Source organism: Lasioglossum baleicum, chromosome 20 (genome assembly GCF_051020765.1).
Source record: "Lasioglossum baleicum chromosome 20, iyLasBale1, whole genome shotgun sequence".
Lineage (NCBI taxonomy): Eukaryota > Metazoa > Arthropoda > Insecta > Hymenoptera > Halictidae > Lasioglossum > Lasioglossum baleicum.
Window position 1 is genome coordinate 311,599 of NC_134948.1, and position 21,815 is coordinate 333,413.

At 43.3% G+C, this 21,815-nt stretch overlaps 1 protein-coding gene across 1 annotated transcript; it reads left to right on the forward strand.

Annotated features, from left to right (window-relative positions):
- The first annotated feature begins 17,769 nt into the window (after nt 1-17,769).
- On the forward strand, nt 17,770-21,815 carry LOC143218883 (uncharacterized). The gene is made up of 4 exons (XM_076444446.1): nt 17,770-18,034; nt 18,083-18,211; nt 18,256-19,996; nt 20,039-21,815. Exons 1-4 carry the CDS (start codon nt 17,770-17,772, stop codon nt 21,813-21,815), a joined length of 3,912 nt encoding a protein of 1,303 aa, XP_076300561.1.

Here is a 21,815-nt window from a genome sequence, read left to right on the forward strand (position 1 = left end):
ATGAAGCTATACGCCGCTGGAACTCTGGAAATGGGCCGCTGTAACTGAAAGCAGTACGCCGCTGTAAATAAAGGCAATCCGCCGCTGCAAGTAGAAGCAACACGCCGCTGTAAATAAGGCAATACGCCGCTGTAAATAGAGGCAATACGCCGCTGTGAATAGAAGCAATACGCCGCTGTGAATAGAAGCAATACACCGCTGCAGACGAAAGCAATACGCCGCCGGAACTGAAAGCAATACGCCGCTGCAGATAGAAGCAATACGCCGCTACAGACGAAAGCAATACGCCGCTGCAAAATGAAAGCAATACGCCGCTGGAACTTTGAAATTCTTCGAGTATACAGACACACGCTTGGATAAGTACGTCCGCGGTGGTCTCGGTGGATCGTACGGTCGTCGTGACGCGATATTCGTATACTTTCTCTACCAGGTTTTCGCGGCATTAACAATAAATAAATAAATAAATAAATAAATAAATAAATAAATAAATAATAAATAATTATCGCGTGTTTTTATTAGAGAGTTATGTCTCGTTATATAGTTGCGTTTCTCAAGTGAAATTCAAACGATTCTAGATTGCATGTCTTTCTCTCTCTCTCTCTCTCTCTCTCTTTCTCTCTCTCGTTCGATCAAGCGTATGATTCTTAGCGTCGAAATGAAAAAAAAAATAAAATTGAAATTCTATCTACTCTTCCGTGTACTAAAAATGGAAAGAGAACTGAAATGCACACGACAATGAGCAAAAGTCTGAATAATAATAATAGTTGATTGTTAATTTAGGAAAAAAAAGAAAGCATATATTATGTTCTCTCACAAATAATACGAAGCGTAGCGTGTACAAATTTCCCCGTGCGCGCGTATAATATGTGGACGAGAAAAATTTCAAAGTTCCAGCGGCGTATTGCTTTCGTCTGCAGCGGCGTGTTGCTTCTGTTCCAGCGGCGCACAGTGGTCGGAAATCGCCAAAACGTGGTCAAAATAGGAAGGAGTACTCCAATTTAGTTCAAAATTGATACTCATAGGTTTCTGGAGTCGCTGATTATAAATCTGATGTCAAAAATTAAAAAAACAAAATGGCGGATTCAATATGGAGGATGCGTAACCCAAAAAATTATTGGACTCTCTTGAAAATTAGTATTCGCACATTTTTCGTGACGGCGAATATGAATCTGATGTCAAAAATTTAAAAAACAAAATGGCGGATTCAATATGGAGGATGCGTAACCCAAAAAATTATTGAACTCTCTTGAAAATTAGTATTCCCACATTTTTCGTGCCGGCGAATATGAATCTGATCTCAAAAATTAAAAAAACAAAATGGCGGATTCAATATGGAGGATGCGTAACCCAAAAAATTATTGAACTCTCTTGAAAATTAGTATTCCCACATTTTTCGTGCCGGCGAATATGAATCTGATCTCAAAAATTAAAAAAACAAAATGGCGGATTCAATATGGAGGATGCGTAACCCAAAAAATTATTGAACTCTCTTGAAAATTAGTATTCCCACATTTTTCGTGCCGGCGAATATGAATCTGATCTCAAAAAGTAAAAAAACAAAATAGCGGATGCGTAATATGCTATGTGAAAAAGTTATTTGATTTTGTTAATAAAATGATTTACCGAAATTTTATTTCGCCATATGTGTTATTGTATTTACCGATGGTTGCTTCAAAATTAATGGATAAAAGATTATATTAAATGAGCGACAAACAATAGAAAAAACTAAATAAGAGGAACATTTTATTACAATAAATAATTTTTATGTAAGAGAGAGAGAGAAAATACTACACATGAGAGAGAGAGACTGAGGTTGAGATATGCGTTCGAGTAGAAAGGATGATTGATGTGGGCGTTCAATGATAACAACCATTGACGGTGAAGCCGTCCGCCAAGGAGTGCGATTTATTAAAAGAACTTTAAGACCTTGACACTGCGAGAATGAGAAAGTAAAAGTAAATAAAAATATGACGTGTCCGGCTATCGCCTACCTGCCTAGCTTCGCGGTCCCTTCGGAATCTAGAGATTTACGGCACCCGCACTAACTGTTGGGCCCGAAGGTACAGGGTCTAACTACCACAAAACGTGATATTAATTCCTTAAATTTGCTCGACCATTTGCACGCCAAATGTTCTTAAATGTACGTGCCGATGGCCGCTACAAAAGTAATAGTAAAATACAGTAATAACGATTAAAAAAAATAACTAAAAAATATAATCTAAATTCGCATCCTGGCCTCGTCTGAATAAAAAATTTTGCCCTCGTGTTAGTCAAATAGCTCTTCTGTCGCACTATCATCATAAGTAATTGCTGGAGATTGTAATAATTTTACAGCATCAGGGCACAAACTTTTCATCTTTTTTTGCGGCAATTTTCTGATACTAGATATCAATGGATCCGAGGATATAATGAGCCGCAATAGCACATCTTCCATTGTCTTACTGCGGTCTAATTTCCTCGAATATTCCTCTCGAAACTTTTTTATGCATTTATGCAGGGCTTCTTGTGCGTCTTCGGACATTTGTCCAATTGGCAGTAATGCAGCACCTATTATTTGCGATCCATGTATGAATACTTTATGTAATGTTGTGGGCATGTAGTACCATGGATATAGCTCCACAAACTTTCTCGCAGTTTCTTGTGCATATTCTTCGAACGCCGAAACATTCATTGTGTGACCACAAGAAATTGTTTGTAGAATAGTGTGGAATCTATGGATTAACGTTTCGTTAATTCCTGTAATGGATGAGGATATTGCGGCGTTTTCGAAAAACCGACGAGCAGTATTCCCGTCATTTGTACTGCCAAATCCTTGTTTCGGGCGATCAACAAGAAGGCCCAGCTGCGTACGAAAACCATTTTGAATGTTTTGTTTCCTTTTCTCCACATTTTCTTTCTCTTCCTTTGAGCGTGCTTGCCATTTCATAATATCCAGTTTATATGATAAATGCAAGCACCATTCAAAAAATCGAATCCATGCATGCAGCGTAGATAATCCAAAATGCAAATTTTCTTTGTTAATTTCCCTTGCAAGGACCGCATCGATAGAATTAAATTCTTTAGATGTTGCTCCACACAAGTAGCAACGTTGCGTAGATTTCGTGGAAGAGATGGCATTGCATATTTTCCCATCGATCATCGTTAATGCCAATTTAAAACTTACAGCGATCTCCTTCCCATCAATAATAGTTGTAAATGGAACAAGTTCTTTTATTTGCTGCTCTATGTAATGAACTTCATCTTTTGAGACTTTTGCGTCTTCATGAATACACTGAAGTCTTATTGGCCTGCAAAACCGCGGAGAAGACGTCCTTGGATTTTTCCAAACTATTGTTTTTTGTTGGTCACACAATAATTGTATTGGTACCAAGGAAGTCAAGAACATATTTGCATCTGATTTATCTTCGGTACTAAATACTTGTTTGTACATACTTTGTCCTGAGCTTCCGTCACAGCCCCATTTACAAATTAAAATCATTTTTGAAACTTCGTTCGCGGTTAATTTTTCTATCACAATTTCCTGCGTTAATAAAATCCGCGAAGCTGTAAAATTTAGGAGCGCCTGTAATTTTATTTCTGCACAGTAGTCCGTAATCATCATGTCTACTCGGTCTGGATAACACTGCCGTTTGGCTTCCAGTACCTTTTCATATGGCGGATATAACTGGCAATTATTGTCCAAGCCGACATTTCTTAATCCGGAATAAACATATCTTGATAGTTTGTACTCTATTAAAACTGAGAGAGCAGCATTACCGGATAACGTGGATTCTGCACAAGCTTCCACCGATTTACGGTACTTCGTAGCTCTCGATGGGCTTGCAGATGTCAGATCTTTGACGACTTTGCATGCATCCAATTTTCCCGAAGCTCGAAGGCTCATTTGGCTCGCATAACAAATTTCTTCCGAGGAAAAGGTAGATCGGATTTCTTCTGTTCTTCGGCGTTTAGATCGTTCGCTTAATCCGGAAAATCCAGCAGGGCGACGGCCACTTTTATGACTTCCCGCAGCCGCTGCAGGTAGGCAGTTTCTATGAAACTTGCAGCCATGCGTCAAACTTCTTGAAAAACATTTCTTCCTTTCTGCTAACTGCTTGCCACTTATTTCTCATCAAAGATAATAATCCTGACAAGGTCATTTTCATGCTGGAATCAGTGATCTTGATTATGGATCCACTTTTCTCCAATATCTGGTCCTCCAAATGCTGAAGAATAGTACTTAAACTATTACCTAGGTGATTTCTAACCATGAGAAAAATTTCTTTTCTAGAGAAACGTATTTCAGTGTCAGAAGAACCTGAAAGTATAAAAAAACAATTTATTAATTAAAAAAATTTTTTTCAAACAATAAACAAGTTGTTGTCGATGTTCAAAACATGTATCAGAAAATTCTATAAGTGGAACAAACAAACAAAATATAAGTATAACATACTTTATTATATCTTCTCACTTTCTCCAGAAAACATGCTTGTAACTAGTACCGTGACTACCTCTGCGTCACAAAAATGAATCGTACGACCAGGTCCGCAGCTCATCGCAGGTTTTTTTTCAAAATAATGTAAGATAAAAGTATCTACTACAAGACCTAGCAACAAGATCTGGAATATATTGTCTTATATACAACTTTTAGTTTACATTCTTAAAATCTGTGCACCAAATTTTATCTTTGACTTTATACATTATAAACACTAATTAATATAAATCCAATATTATTATTATGCATAGTACTTACATCCTGGAACAGCATCCATCGTACACACAAAAAAGAAATTCACTTTTCGTAAAATTACAAGCTTCACACTTGTTTTTTCCCACCGTAGTTCACTGCACAAAAACTGAGTGACGACTGAACGCGATATTTGTACACCCACCATTTGGCAGGTATACATGGTAAGACCTTTTTACTTTGGGTTTCCCATAGAGTCATTACCTGAGTATCCAGTACGGCTGTAACGGTTCTGCTTCCGGCGGAGATGTCGTCGCGGCGTCGTACCCTCTCGTGCTACGATAGCTCGTCGCGCCAGGTTCGTGAATCGGCGAGAGAATCGACGGAAGCTGAAATTGGACGAAGTGCGCGGGGTGTGAAATAACGACAACGTGTTTATGTATTTCCGGGCTCACTCAACGTACGTTTGCGGACTCATTGTGCGGATGAATCGTGCTACCGGCCCGTGCTTCTACTGGTGCTTCTGGGGCGACCGTTTATCGCGACGCGACGCGATCGCGTGGACCTGGTGATGAATACCGGCGACTGGGTTCAGAAGGAACGGTTCAGGAAAACCCGGCCACGAGTTGGGAAGTTCCTCGTGGCGGTTCTACGGCAAATGTAGAGGATGCTGCCCCTACATTTAATCGTCTCCGGTAGCTGTCGGAGTTGTCGGGATGCTGCCCAAGAAGTGTGTTCGGGATGCTGCCCGAACGGCAGAGAAGGATGCTGCCCTCTCTGTTTGGCGTGTTTGCTGTCACGCCGGTACGAAACGCCGGTGTCGAGGAGGCCGATGCTGCGGACAACTCGACGACGAGCGTGGGAAAGTAGGAAAGTATCAGTATCACTTACCAATACTTTGGGATGTGCCCAGGATGCTGCCCAGGCTGGAAAAGAGGCCCGTGCCTCGTTTGCATCGCCTTTTATAGGCGAAGATTGGTGGTGGGGGAATGGTGTGAAGGAAACGGATGTGTGACGTCGAGTTTCCGCCTTCCTCAAGATGGCGGAACCTCGGCGTCCGTTTCCCGCCGAATATGGCTTGGAGCGCGGGATCGTGCATCGTAGCGCGTCGTATACGGACGGCGCGTTCGGTGATCTTCGGCGTCGCTCGGTTATGTTCGGCGCGTGTCTCATAGTGACATGCCTGCATCGTACAGGTCTGTTACACGCAAACCCCATCCGCCTAACGGCAAATTCATTTTTGGCACTTTGGCCACGTTTTGGCGCTTTCCGACCACTGTGCGGCGTATTGGTTTCATGTTTGGCGGCGTATCGGTTCTCGTCCCCCTGCGCGCGCGCCGCCACCCGTGCGCGCGCCGTTCTTTTTAAAGTACCAGCGGCGTATCGTTTCCCAGGGGCGTATTGGTTTCACGTTTGGCGGCGTATTGGTTTTCGCCCCCCGGCGCGACCGAATCGCGGGAATCTGTTCTTTTAAGTGCCACCGGCGTATTGGTTTGAATAGCGTACACTGCAGGACCTGTAGTACATGTTCCAGCGGCGTATTGCTTTTAAAAAAAATAAAAAGAAATAACACAACACACCGCGAGGTGTGTATATATGTGTTACTTCTTCTATATTGTATAGCGTACAACACAAGCAATATGCGTGTACGTAAAATATATGTATATAAGGGGCCTCGTCTAACCGACAAGACGAATCCCCAAGCATAGGGCTGAGTCTCAACAGATCGCAGCGTGGTAACTGCTCTACCGAGTACAACACCCCGCCCGGTACCTAAGTCGTCTACAGACGATTCCGAGTCTCGACGTCGAACTTGGAGTACCCATGATGGAGTACCCAAGCGTGAGTACGCTTGTCGGCACACCAAGCGACAGTGCCATGTGCCATCACGTATGAGGTGCTACGGGGCGAGTATGTTCACTTCAATGTAGAGTCCAAAATAGTAAATTGTTTATTTCTTTATCACTTTTTTTATCACTTTATCACTCTCTTGTCATTATCATTATTATCATTTATCACTTTAGACAAATCCAACACAATTCAGCTTTGACCCATTCAGATTAGAATTAGCTTAGCAATATTCTAAATCGGCAAAATGATGGCTAAAACCAATTCAGTAAGGCAAGTATTTAATCTTCTTCACTTGCTTCTCATCATGGAATTTTTCCATTTCTGGTAGTACATTCTTTTGTTTGTCGTTCAACTTTAATCGATTTTTTATTAATATCATTGCAATATTTGAATCAGTTAGGTATATTAGTTGATGAAAAACATCAGAAGACCTTTTGTAATTGTGGCACCAGAAATTAGAAAATTCGTTGAGATGAGAAATAAGCGAAGAAGATTAAATACTCACATTTACTCACTGTGTAATTGAAAATCTAATTTACAGAACGGAGGAAAAATATAATGTGCTATCCAGGGAAGGAGGAGAAGGAAGCTGCGGCAACCGGGGAAGAGGAAGACCTCTAATTTTTCGCGTGGTACGTATATCTAATTATGCCATTCAACGCACATACATATATTGTACATTACTGATTTTCTTTGTATTTTTGAGGTATCCCGCCTATGCCAGAACGTGCTACGGGCCACAAGTTTGGGGAAGCAGAGGCAACAACGTGTAATAATCACAATATATACAGGGTGAGTCTCACCTAACGTTTGTACCTCAAATATCTTTGTTGTTTCTAAAGATACGTAAAATATGGTAAGGACAAAGTTGAATGGTACAATGGGGCTGACACGATGCCAAAAAAATTTTGTTTTGTCATTTTTTTTAGAGATATCAAGGTCATCTTGACTTTTTTAAATGGTATGAGGTATTTTTTAATACATCAATCGATCCAGCTGGACATTTGTTGAAAAAAAGTACTAACCTATGTATGTCGAAAAGTTAGTAGTTCACGAGATATTTCAATTTAAATAACTCTAAAACACCATTACTGTCGTACTAAGACGTTAGCGTTTACATACTTGTGTAACGTTTACAAAATATTAAAAAATGATGTTTTGTCAACTTTTTTATCTGGGCATGTAACGATAATTTAAAAAATGCGTTTTATAGATTTCGGTAACTTATATGCATACTGAAAATTTCATCGAAATCGGTCAAAATTGCAATGAGCTACAAAGTTTAAAGATGATCACGTAAGGGCGAAATGCCCTGGCAAGGCTGAAAATCTGCGACTTTCACCCTTAAGCTCTCATCTTTAAACGTATGTAGCTCATTGCAATGTTGACCGATTTCGATGAAATTTTCAGTCATTTCATGCATATAAGTTACCGAAATCTATAAAACGCATTTTTTAAATTATCGTTACAGGCCCAGATAAAAAAGTTCTCAAAACATCATTTTTTAATATTTTGTATAATTACTACCAATTGCAATCGTAATCAATTTTTGTTTACTTATTCACGAGCGATCTAGCCGGTCTCACATCTTAAAAGAATTCAAGTCCTTTGGACCAATTTCTAAAAAGTTGCGCGATTTTTAAGGGTGTCCACTTATTATTGCCGCTGACTGTACATAGGTTAGTACTCTTTTATAACGAATGTCCAGCTGCATCGATTGATGTATTAAAAAATACCTCATTCCATTTAAAAAAGTCAAGATGACCTTGATATCTCTAAAAAAATGACATAAAAACAAAATTTTTTTAGCATCGTGTCAGCCCCATTGTACGATTTACCTTGTCTTTACCATATTTTACGTATCTTTCGAAACAACAAAGATATTTGAGGTGCAAACGTTAGGTGACTCACTCTGTAGATTTAGGTCCATGTAAAGATTGTAAATTTTTGTAATTTCCAATAATAAAGCATAGTAATAATAAAAAATTATAATATTTATTATTCCTTGTGTCATTGTCCCTATCACAGTCCCTATGTCTTCACCAACTCCCCCTGCGGCGTATTAAAAAATAAAAAAATATAAATTTTCTTTTCCCTTATACGACGAGAATTTTTTTGCATAAAGACCCGTTAAGAGGGAAGAAGTAACATTCAATTTAGTTTCTATCTCTTGCAATCGATGCAGACAATTTTTATGTTGCATAAAGTCTAGGAAGTCTAATACACACAAGCAGTCTAGGAATCCTACAATAAATAAAATCTATAATTTAATTTTCCCGTCTTGAATGTGTACAAAATAAGTAAAAAGTAAGAGTTAGTGCGGCTGTGCTACCCTCTTACAACGGCCCGATCGTTAAACCAGACACGATCGGCCCGGATTGTGGCGACGACATCATGTGCCAAGATCGTGTCCAGGGAAGACTACGAGCCCTCACGCGCATTTGTGGCCTGGACAGAATCAAGGATTTTTCTGTCATAGTCTCCCCCTCATCATTATTATTATTTTTTGAAATCTGTGATCTCAATATTGTAGTACCGTCCTGCAATATGCAATACGCGCTGTGTTCCGGCAAACCAGTGCGCATCCGATCGGCTTTACCGACCTCGCGTGGCAACGATCGGGTGACGTCACGTCGTCGCGGCACCCTCCACCCTGCGGCCGCGGAACGCGCGATTTTCGGCAGGCACCGGCTGATCGAGAGCGCCGGACACTCTGTTAACGACTACGACTAAGTAAACACGCGTTATACACACTTTGTCTATACCACACACCACGTCGCCTCGCGTTAATGGCACCACCTCGCGTTTTCCTCTATAGTGGGCCATCCCAATCATTGCGACATACTCAATTACATGTAATCATCGTTATTGTGTTAGTGCATTAAAGTGTTGTTACTCCACATTCAACTACTTCAGCGTGCATCCTCGACAATCTCAGAATTCCCACATCCGATCCGCGAACACGCTGTCAGGAACAACTGAATTGACATGCGTTACTAACTTTCTGTAATTCGATTTAAATTGCCTACATGTAGGGTTGTTATTAAAACCACCCATCCTTCGCATAAAAGAAAAAAAGGTTTCAATATGGTCCTGTGATAGTTTATTTGTTAATAGGTAAGACATAGACTTTTTATCAAAAAATTGGCGAGCCAATTTTAATACGCTTTTTATAGCTACAGCTTGTCAAATGTAGCTGTGCGGTTGACCAAATTCATAGGGATGCGCAGAAGGAAACAAAGACCGCACTCGACGAGAGAAGGATGCAACATTTGAACGGTAAAGTACACACCTCGTCAAAAGTGCGTACTGTCCATTATTTCTTACAGCAGTAAACATACAAAACAACTGTTTATATGTTTGTGTGAATACACTTGTGTCACTATACTTTTTAACTCAACTGTCGCAACGTGAATCGTTTGACAGGTGACGTATCGTTGTGAAGTTCCGCCTATCTACCACTGCGCAGCGGGGTCATTTCCCCTTGCGGGGGACATTCAGCCGCAGAGCTAGATTTGACAAGCTGTACAATCAGTCCCCAATAGCCAACGCGACGTTGGCTTTCAAGAATAGGCATACTTACCCAGTCAACCAAAAATCCAAATTTGGTCGACCTCCTGTGCGCGCATATGCCGCGCCAGTGTTTTTTTTTTAAATATGTTTATTGGTTTCTTAGTGTACATTCTCATGACAAAAATAAATGGTACCTCAACAAACATAACAGAAAAATGACCATTGTTTCATACATCCCTATGTAACGGTGCCGCTTTCTCGCGTGTTATCGGTTCGTTCTACCCGGGGTTTCCTTAGTGCGGGAATAGCTCGCCGTGCCGGGGTTCGCGTAGTGCGGCCGGAGCGGGAAGACGTGGTGGAAAGGTGTCGAAATAAACAAGACGATGTTTCCGTGATAAAGCTAAGCTCGCCACCTCGTCATTACGGTGAGAACGGGTGGTGATCGCAGGATCGCTGTGGAGAGGCGGACGGTGGGGTCGACTTGGTGCCGGAGGACCCGTGTGTTAAAGGGTTTCAGCGTAGGAGGTGACGTCTCGTCACGGGAGCGGTGTCCGCGGTGGTTCGGTGACGTCTCGCCACAGGACCGGCCCTAATGGGGCTTGGTGCAGGAAGTGACGTCTCGTCACGGGACGGGCGACAGTGTATGTCGGTACGGGGCGACGTCTCGTCACGGGAGCAGTGCTCGACGGGGTTCGGTGCCAGAGGGTGACGTCTCGCCACAGGAACGGTGTTTGCACGGGGGTTTGGTGCGCGGGGTGACGTCTCGTCACGGGAACGGTGTTTGAACGAGGGTTCGAGGCAAGGGGGTGACGTCTCGTCACGGGAACGGTGTTTGAATGAGGGTTCGATGCAAGGGGGTGACGTCTCGTCACAGGAACGGTGTTTGAACGGGGGTTCGGTGCGAGGGGTGACGTCTCGTCACAGGAACGGTGCTTGAACGGGGGTTCGGTGCGCAGGGGTGACGTCTCGTCACAGGAACGGTGCTTGAACGGGGGTTCGGTGCGAAGGGGTGACGTCTCGTCACTGGAGCGGTGTCGACGGGGTTCGGTGCAAGGGGGGGGGGTGACGTCTCGTCACAGGAGCGGTGGCAGTGAGGGTCGGTGCGGGGGGGGGGCGACGTCTCGTCGCAGGAATGGTGCTAGCGGGGTGCGGTGCAGGAGGTGACGTCTCGTCACAGGAACGGTGACAGAGGGGTTCGGTGTGTGCGGTAGGTGACGTTTCGGCACAGGAGCGGGTGTCAGGGGTCGACGTCTTCGTCGAGGGAACGGTGCTACTGGAGGCAGTCGGTACTGGTGTCGACGTCTTCGTCGAGGGAACGGTGTTGCAGGAGATACTTGGTATCGTGGTCGACGTCTTCGTCGCGGGAACGGTGTCTTACGTGTTGTGCAGGAACGGGAGATTTCCGGCGGGCTGGTCTCAACGTCTCGTTGGAGGAGCGGTATTTTTCCGGCGGACTGGTTACGACGTCGTCGTCGAGGGATCGGGTACCTGGTGCGCGGTAGATGCTTAGGTCGCCTAAGCAGGACTGCGATGATTTGGCCTATTTCGGAGGCCTTTTATACTCCCCAAAATGTACTGTTTGGAGGTGAGGGTTGGTGGTGAGGTAAGGTGTGTTCTATGGTTTTTCTACTGGTTTTTGTGTATATTTGGGTTTTTGGTGGATGACACTTTGATCAAGGAGTTTCGGGGAAGTGTTGTTTATACCGGTGTTCGTAACAAGCTTGCCTAGTGCAAGTTTGTTACACCTACAATGTTGATTGCACGCATACAATGCTCCTATGTAATCTATCTTATTAATTTATTTATTGCTTAAGTCCTAATGTATCTTAATAGTACTTAGTTAGTTCTTTGGTTTAGTTAACACTGTATACGTTTATGGGGAAACACTTGTGTTATTTTATTATATTATTGTATTCCTACGGATAATAAATACTAAGTTGTAACTTAATAACTAAAACTTAATGGCTGGATCTTACAAACTACTAGCTTTCCGCCGCCACGCGTCGCTGTGGCGCAGTATTTATTAAAAGCATATACGTATTAAACGTGTTTGTGATAATCTATTTTGTTCAATTCCATTTCGCTTTTCGCGTTGCTTTGTAGTTCTCTCTCTCTCTCTCTCTATCTTTGTCTCCGTCTCTGGAAGGTTTTAGAGCAGACCGCATTCGAAAAAGTCCATTCGATCAAAAGTTATAAGCAGAAATGTGCCGAAAAGAGAGCGAAAAAGTTGACTTTTTTCACTAATGACGTCACAACTTTTGAACCAATAGACTTTTTTGAATGCGGTTTGTTCCTAAACCTTCCCGAAGAAACGCCGCGTTTAACGGTCCAAACCTCAGTTTTCTACGTTGAGCCGTTCTCAAGTGTTGCCGTTACAAACATACAGACAGACACGATTTTATTATATATAGAGATAGAGATAGAGATAGAGATTATATTATTTATATATAAGACTAGCTTTTTCCCGCGGCTTCGCTCGCACAGAAAACCGTTTAATGCCCTTGGAAATTAATATTGTTTCTCTATAAAACCTTTTAACCCCCCATTCACCCCTATAGAGTTTTAATTTTATGTCATGCCGCCATCTTAGATTTCAAAACCCCTTTTCACCCTCTTAGGGGATCAATTTTTAAAAATGCCGAAACAGGTGTTTGATTATTTGTATCAAAGAGCATTGAGACCAATTATGAAGTAAATCCGACTACGTACAAAGTATTCCTCATACAAAGGTTGCAACCCCTTTTCACCCTCTCCGGGGGTTGAATTTTTTGAAATGCCGAAACAGGTGTTTGATTAATTATATCAAAGAGCATTTGGACCAAGTTTCAAGCAAATCCGACCACGAACAAAATATTCCTCATACAAACGTTGCAACCCCTTTTCACCCCCTTAGAGGTCGAATTTTTAAAAATGCCGAAACAGGTGTTTGATTATTTGTATCAAAGAGCATTGAGACCAAGTATGAAGTAAATCCGACTACGTACAAAGTATTCCTCATACAAACGTTGCAACCCCTTTTCACCCTCTCCGGGGGTTGAATTTTTTGAAATGCCGAAACAGGTGTTTGATTAATTATATCAAAGAGCATTAAGACCACGTATGAAGTAAATCCGACTACGAACAAAATATTCCTCATACAAACGTTGCAACCCCTTTTCACCCTCTTAGGGGATCAATTTTTTAAAATGCCGAAACAGGTGTTTGATTAATTATATCAAAGAGCATTTGGACCAAGTTTCAAGCAAATCCGACCACGAACAAAATATTCCTCATACAAACGTTGCAACCCCTTTTCACCCCCTTGGGGATTGAATTTCAAAATATCCTTTCTTATCCCTTGTATAGATCATAAGGGAAACCTCTGTGCAAAATTTCAGCTTTCTAAGTCCAAGGGTTTAGCCTGGGCGTTGATAGGTGAGTCAGGACTTCGCTTTTATATATATATATATAGATTCCCCGTTCTCAAATGCCTATGTATACCAATTTTCATAGCGATAGGTTCAACGGTATAGAAGTTTATGTATTGCAGCGCCATCTACAGCGGCGAGTTACAACAAATTGAATAGCGTAAAAACCTTCTCCATGAAAAAATACATATATGTGCCAAGTTTCATGTTGATCGGTCAAACAATTTCGAAGTCTATTAATTATATATATATACAAACATCCATTTTTATATATTAGATGAGTATACACAATGGGCTTCGGCCGTTGGTTCTTAACTGGTTCTCCCTTAAGGGTGCTTTATCTATTGGCAACCCTGCGGTTACAAAGCTCGTTTAGTTGTGTATCGTTTCTTGTTAGCCACCAGTATTTTTTGTGGTTTAGGCGTTCTAAATTTATCCAGTCTCGGTTAGGGATGGCTGCAGAATATCTGAAGTTATTTCTATTATTGTTGTATGCTTCGCTGTTGTACGCTATTCTTTTGTTGGCCTTATTTCGTCTCCAATGGTATATTATTGGTGTGATGTTTTCGTTTTCTTTTATGTAGTTCTGTTTTGTCGCAGAACATGAATGCTTGTGGTGATACGTAGCCAGTAGCTAGTTGTCTGCGTGGCATCGTCTTGAGTCAGCTGTTGTATTATTGTGTTGTTTATTTTTGGAAGTTTGCTGAGATAGTTCCTAGTCAGTTGTAGAGTGAAATTGTCTATTCTGGAGATATCTGCTGTGTTATAAAGTGTTGTATTATTTACGTAACGTTGCCAATTAGAGTTTTGTGTTCTGTATATTTTGTTACAGGCTCGGAGGCATTTTCTTTCAAATATTCTTATTTTTTCCATCGTTGTGTGGTTTGTATTCCACCAAATGGGGCTGCGTAGGGGCTGCGATTATTGGTCTTATTAAGAGCATGTATAAAATTGTTCTTGCTTCGTGTGAGAGGTGTTTGTTATGTAGGAGTCTGCTATTTGCTTTGAAGGCTGAGTATGCTTTGCTTAGTTGTTTATCAATGTGTGCGTAGCCTCTTAGAAGGTAGACAATGTGTACTCCTAGATATTTTACCACCTTTTTGTGTGGGATTGTCTTGTTAATGTCGGTGCCAGGGATTGTTGCCTTTATTTGGGAGTTTTTACTGCCTACTTTGGTTTTGGAGGAAATGGAAGCAAGAAGTTTGCGGAATAAGATAGTTTCACACTTGCTGGGGCTTAATTTGAGATTCTAGTTTAGATAATAATTGTTAATTTTGTTTACTATGGTTTCTAGATGGGTTTGTACTTTTGCGACTCTATTATATGAAACGCAAGTAACGAGGTCATCTGCGAAAGATAGTACTGCTGCTTCTCCGGGTGTGTTGAATTTGAATGATTCGAGTAGGTCACTAGTGTAGATGTTAATAATTATTTAAATAAAAATAAATTTTTAAAAAATACCACATTTTTAAAATGAACTAAAAAGTATAAAATAATTTTTCCTATCCCCGTACAGACTCCTAACCACGTACAGATAATCCTGAAAATTTGTGATTGTGAATTTTTAACAGCTACGCAAATACTTGTAAGATCTAAAACAAAAAACTGTTTGACCGATCAACATGAAACTTGGCACATATATGTTGTCACGGCGTTTATTTCCCGGCGAACCGAGAGATAACCGCCTTCGAGAAATTATGGCCTTGCGACCGGGCCACGCTCGGTCGCGCGACACGTGGTCCTCTCGGGACAAAAGATCTTCGCAGATTCGAACCGAACGACAAAATTGTACACGAAGTGAACGGGCGCCAGGTACGATACCGTACCACGCGAAATTCTCGAACGATTCGATCGGTTCTCAAAATGACGTCGAATCTGCGAACATCGTTTAGGCCGGTGACGGCCGCGAACAGGTCCAGGGAACCACGTGAGGAAAGGAACGGGGCATTCCCCGCGACGAGAACGTCTCTCACGGTAAATGAAGCTACTCGGTAGATCTCGGGCAAAATATAGTCGTTTATTAAAACGAGATGGTCATACAATCCGCCGGCCGTTGCCGGCGGTAGTCAATACCTTTGCCGGCGCGAACACGAAAGTGACGGCGGCTGTTCGGCCGATCGCGCGGAATAACTTCTATCGCGTCGAGCTCGGTCGTCACAGGACTTCGCGTGAATTTACAAGCCACGAGGGCACGAATTCGACCGAGCTCCGGTGACGTACGCGTTCCTAATTCGAGACTGGGCGAAACGTGCGAACGGTGAACGACACGAAACGAATACGGCGCATTATCCTCCCGAGGAACAATCCGAGGGCAACCCGAAGAATTACCGGGCGAATATCGTGGGTCCCGAATAGCTCGTGCACGAGGATTCGGCGACACACGATCCGCGGCCTCGCGAGCCTCTCAGGAGAGCGACTCCTGGTCAACGGTAAACGCGGGGAAACACGCGGTACACCGCGGTACGAACTTTCGCCAACTCAAATAACGTCCCCGAACCAACACGAACTGGTCACAAAATTATATCGAAATGAAGCCTGACCGGCACTTACCAATATCGCTGTAATGGCGGCAGTCGCAAAATACTTTTTGAATCGCGGTCTAAGGTTCGCACGTCTTTACTAATTGTAGTCCTTCGACCCAGTGGCCCAGTTCGAGATGGTTCGGAACGCGGAAGCCAGTTTTCCCCCCACTCTCGTCTTCGGCGACGCTCGGGCCAATCACGTTGTTTCTGGGCGCAGGGACGACTCGATGACATGTCGGCCCGGGCCTTCGGTATTTTCTATTTTCCGAAGCCCGGCCGATATAAGGCGGTTAGTCGGCGTCCATGGATCCGAGCCGTTCCGGTGTAGCTCTCATGGCATTTTCCGGATGAGACGTCGACGAGGGTGGACTGCTGATCGTCCTTATGTTTAACAGCCTCGTCGCTTTCTCCGGGTTGACAGATCCGGGCTCGGTCCAATCCTCGCCGTCTTCCTCGCCAGCGGCGCCCTGTGATTGGTGTTCCGAGCGTCTCCGCTTGCGGCCTTCCGCCAATCGGCGGCCGGAGACAGGTATCGGGCTCCTCGCCGATTTCCGTGGTTTCTGAAAACTCTTGTCGCGCCCGGCGGCGCGACATTCAAATGCGATAATTCTATTCTCCGGGCGTTCGGATGTCCCAGGGAGAGCGCTCGTTATAGCCGTTTCGTTATTATACCGCTTTTTCGGTGACCCGGTCTTTCGCCTAAGGTTCGGAGTGACGTAGGCTAAATCTGCCACGTCACAATGTATTTTTTCATGGAGAAGGTTTTTACGCTATTCAATTTGTTGTAACTCGCCGCTGTAGATGGCGCTGCAATACATAAACTTCTATACCGTTGAACCTATCGCTATGAAAATTGGTATACATACGCATTTGAGAATGGGGAATCTTATATATAAATAATCTCTATCTCTATATATAATAAAATCGTGTCTGTCTGTATGTTTGTAACGGCAACACTTGAGAACGGCTCAACGTAGAAAGCTGGGGTTTGGACCGTTAAACGCGGCGTTTCTTCGGGAAGGTTTAGGAACAAACCGCATTCAAAAAAGTCTATTGGTTCAAAAGTTGTGACGTCATTAGTGAAAAAAGTCAACTTTTTCGCTCTCTTTTCGGCACATTTCTGCTTATAACTTTTGATCGAATGGACTTTTTCGAATGATCTTTGCTCTTAAACCTTCCCGTGGCAAAGCCGCGTTTAACGGTCCAAACCCCAGCTTTCTACGTTGAGCCGTTCTCAAGTGATGCCGTTACAAACATACAGACAGACATGATTTTATTATCTTTTCGGCACATTTCTGCTTATAACTTTTGATCGAATGGACTTTTTCGAATGCGGTTTGCTCTAAAACCTTCCAGAGAGAGAGAGAGAGAGAGAGAGAGAGACCACGCGGCGCCAGCTACCGCGGCCACCGCCAGATGGCCGAGTTTCTCGCAAGCAAAGTGTTGCATTGGGTGGTATTAATATGGGTAGCTTGGAAGATTAAAAACAAATTTTCTTCTGCGCATTTCGTGAAGAAAAGTCTGCCTTTTTGGAATACCGCTTTGCTTATTGACTGTATTCAACTGCGTTCAATATTTAATTTTTATTTCTTACCCCTTTTTGCCCCTTTTACTTTTTTTACCCTTATTACCCTTTTTAACCCTTTTCTACCCTTTTTCCCTTTCTACTCATTCTACCCCTTCTTTACCTCTTTTTTATCTCTTTTTTATTTCTTTATTACATCTTTTTTCCTTTTTTATCCTTTTTTATCTTTAATCGTTTGCACTATGCCATCCTGCAAGCGACCGAATCTTGGAAGGAGATCGCACAATGCCGCTAAAGTCAGGTGTGTTCGAGAAAACGAGACCGATCTCGAACGTCAACAACGCCGGAGAGATACGAGAGAAATACAATCTACTCTCAGGTTCCGAGAATCAGAAACTCAACGTAACGAACGCATGCTATTTCGCAAGCGACCGAATCTTGGAAGGAGATCGCACAATGCCGCTAAAGTCAGGTGTGTTCGAGAAAACGAGACCGATCTCGAACGTCAACAACGCCGGAGAGATACGAGAGAAATACAATCTACTCTCAGGTTCCGAGAATCTGAAACTCAACGTAACGAACGCTTAGCTTCTAATAGAGCTCGACTTTCAAGATCGCGAGCTACTGAATCGGAGGCTGAGCGTGAGCTACGTTTCACCTCTGATAGAGCGCGGCATTCGGCTTCACGGAGTAGAGAAAGTTCTACACAAAGGGAAGTTCGTCTGGAGTTAGACCGCCTCAGACATACGACTCGAAGAAGTGATGAGGCAGTGTTGGTGCAAGAAAGAAGACCAAATGAAGGACACCAACCTGGTCTATTGGGCGCTGGACAACAACCGGAGGGACTTGCTCTGCTGCCGTGGATAAGAAAAGACATGGGTGGATTTCAATATAATCCATTAATTAATTATCACGTGGAGTCTGATATTGGACGAATGGAACGCGTGTGTGTCTTTTGCAATGCTTTGAAGTGGAAGGGAGAGACTGTTGGAATGTGTTGTAGTTCTGGCAAGGTCAGATTGCCCCTAATTCAGTCGCCTCCAGAGCCACTTAATTCTTTATTGACCGGTGATAGGCCTGAATCGCGTCATTTCTTCAAAAAAGTACATTCATATAACTCTGCATTTCAAATGACCTCATTTGGAGCAAATGTTATATCCGAGGGTAACTTCATGCCTACTTTTAAAGTCCAAGGGCAAGTTTATCATTTAATCGGCTCCCTCTTGCCTTCCGAAAATGAAATTCAACCGAAATTTCTGCAATTGTACTTCATTGCAGATTATCTCTCTCAGGCTGAGCAACGAGCAGGTAATTTTACCAATATGAACATTGCCTTGCTCAGGGAACTTCAAGAAATGCTACACAACAGCAATTCTTATGTTCAGAGTTTTAAGTCCGCCGTTGATACCCTCCCTGCCGGAGCAATTCCGGATTTGCAATTAGTTATTCAAGCTGATAGACGTCCTCGGGGGGAACACAGGGGTCGGTATAACGAACCCACTACTAACGAGGTAGCGGTGTTGCTGGTCAACCAGGAGTGTAGCTGTCGTGATATTATCATCAGTGGCAGGGGTGGTGAGCTGAGGAGAATATCAGAGACCCACTGCTCCTATGACGCTCTCCAGTACCCTCTTATGTTTGCCAGAGGGGAGGACGGCTACAACTTCTTGATTTTCCAAGTTGACCCCACCACTGGCGAGGAAAACGACCGCAAGAAAACATCGGCCCTCCAATTTTATGCGTATAGGATGATGATCCGTCAAAATGAGTTTAATCCCCTAATCTATTATAGGCAACTCACTAATCAGTTTTGGGTAGATATGTATGCCAAGATAGAGACCGAGCGACTGACGTATCTTAGAACTAATCAGACAAGCCTGAGAATGGAAAGTTATATTCACCTCCGAGATGCCTTGGGCACGGATGAGGACCCGCAAAATATGGGCCAGTTGGTAATCTTGCCTTCTACCTTCACAGGAGGCCCTAGGTACATGCACCAACGTACCCAGGACGCCTTCTGCTACGTGCGCAAATACGGGAGACCTGATCTATTTATTACTTTTACTACCAATCCACGGTGGGGTGAAATAGTAAGGGAACTTCTGCCAGGTCAAGGCCCCCAAGATCGACATGATGTAGTATCTCGGGTCTTTAACCTGAAACTCAAAGTCCTGATTAATTTACTAACAAAAAATCAGTTATTTGGAGCTGCTTCCTGCTACATGTACTCGGTTGAGTGGCAGAAGAGAGGCCTCCCCCATGCCCACATTCTTTTCTGGCTGAGAGAAAAGATCAGGCCAGCTCAGATCGATGACGTGATCCGAGCTGAGTTTCCCGACCCTGCACAGGACCCAGAACTCTACAGTGTTGTTAAAAACCACATGGTTCATGGGCCCTGTGGTTTTCTCAACTTGCTGTCACCGTGTATGAGAGAAGGTCGGTGTAGCAAGAAGTATCCCAGAGCATTCGTGAGGGAAACCATCACTGGAGATGATGGCTATCCTATCTACAAGTGAAGGTCTCCCGCTCAGGGCGGGTTTACTGCGACACTTAGGTACGGTGGCCGTGATATTATCGTAGACAATTCCTGGGTAGTTCCCTATTCCCCTGTCCTTTCGAGAACTTTAAAAGCCCATATTAATGTAGAGTTTTGTAGCAGCGTCCAGTCCATAAAATACATTTGCAAATATGTGAACAAAGGTAGTGACCAGGCTACCTTTGGTGTTAGGAACAATAGGGACGAGATCACGACTTATCAGAGCGGAAGATACATTAGCACCTCCGAGGCTGTGTGGCGTATTCTCTCATTTCACATCCATGAGAGATTTCCTCCAGTGATCCGCTTGGATATTCACTTGGAGAATGGCCAGAGGGTTTACTTCCAGCCTGAAAACCTTCAGGAAAGGCTGGAAAACCCTAAAAACACCACATTGCTGGCCTTCTTTAAGGTGTGTACAAAGGACGCCTTTGCCAGTACACTCCTGTACGAGGAAGTTCCTTCGTACTACACTTTCAACCGACAAAGAGGAGAGTTCTGTCGTAGAAAGCAGGGCACACCCGTGGAAGGACATCCAGGAGTAAAGAAAGAGCATGTTATTGGGCGAGTTTTCACCATTCACCCCAATAACACAGAGTGTTTCCACCTTAGGATGCTATTGTACAATATCCGAGGCCCCACTTCATTCGCCAGCCTAAAGACAATTAATGGCGTGGTCCAGCCAACCTATCAGGCTGCCTGTCGAAGTCTAGGCCTGTTAGAGGATGATGAGCAATGGCATCAAACTCTGACAGAGGCAGCAGTCTCTGATAGCCCCAAAAAGCTGAGAGAACTGTTTGCCATCATTTTAATTTTCTGTAGTCCCTCAGACCCTCTTGAACTCTGGCACCAATTTAAAAGAAGTCTTTGTGAGGATGTGTTTAGGGACTGGCGAAGGAGGTCTATAGACACGTCTTCCCATGATGTTGAGGAACAGTGCTATGATAGGGGCTTAGCACTGTTAGAAGAGGCTGTCCAATCCAATGGAGGCCAGCCTCTCTCTCATTACTCCATGCCATCTCCTCAAAATTTAAGTATCGAACCAAACCTTCAATACTATAGAGAGGCCAACCACGACCCTGTAGAACTGGCAAGTGACCTGACCCGTGAAAACCAACTCACTGTCGACCAGAAAACAATATTCAATTTTGTTTGTGATAGTGTAGATAATTCTCGCGGCAAAATAATTTTCCTGTATGCTCCAGGAGGTACCGGGAAATCATTTTTGATTCGTGTCCTCCTGGCTAAAGTTAGGAGTTCAGGAAAGATAGCGTTAGCTGTAGCATCCTCTGGGATTGCAGCTACTCTACTTCCTGGAGGTCGGACAGCCCACTCGACTTTTAAAATCCCTATAGACTTAGATAGGAGCGAGACCCCAATCTGTAATATCTCCAGAAACAGTGACCTGGCTAAGGTGATTCAAGACTGCCATCTAATTGTCTGGGACGAGTGTACCATGGCCAATAAGAAGGCAATCGAGGCTGTGGACCGCACTATTAGGGACATTAGATCTACGAATACTGTCATGGGAAGTATCACCACTTTGTTTTCTGGAGATTTCCGACAAATCTTGCCAGTCGTTTACCGAGGTACCCGCGCCGACGAAGTTAATGCATGTTTGAAACAGTCCACCCTTTGGCCTGCCATCGAAAAAGTAACTCTCACCACCAACATGAGAGTTCAACTTGGCGGCAGCGAGGAGAGTGCCAGCTTCTCTTCTCTCCTACTCAGAATAGGAGATGGCACTATCGGCAGCGATGACAATGTGACACTGTCACCTCTGTCAGCTCTGTAA

What these genes read in the sequence shown, in the direction of transcription:
- LOC143218883 (XM_076444446.1), top strand. Translation starts at nt 17,770, where the DNA reads ATGCCGCTAAAGTCAGGTGTGTTCGAGAAAACGAGACCGATCTCGAAC. An exon ending in CAAAGGGAAGTTCGTCTGGA is followed by an intron (nt 18,212 to 18,255) that starts GTTAGACCGCCT and finishes GTGATGAGGCAG; the next exon opens with TGTTGGTGCAAGAAAGAAGA. An exon ending in GATGGCTATCCTATCTACAA is followed by an intron (nt 19,997 to 20,038) that starts GTGAAGGTCTCC and finishes TGCGACACTTAG; the next exon opens with GTACGGTGGCCGTGATATTA.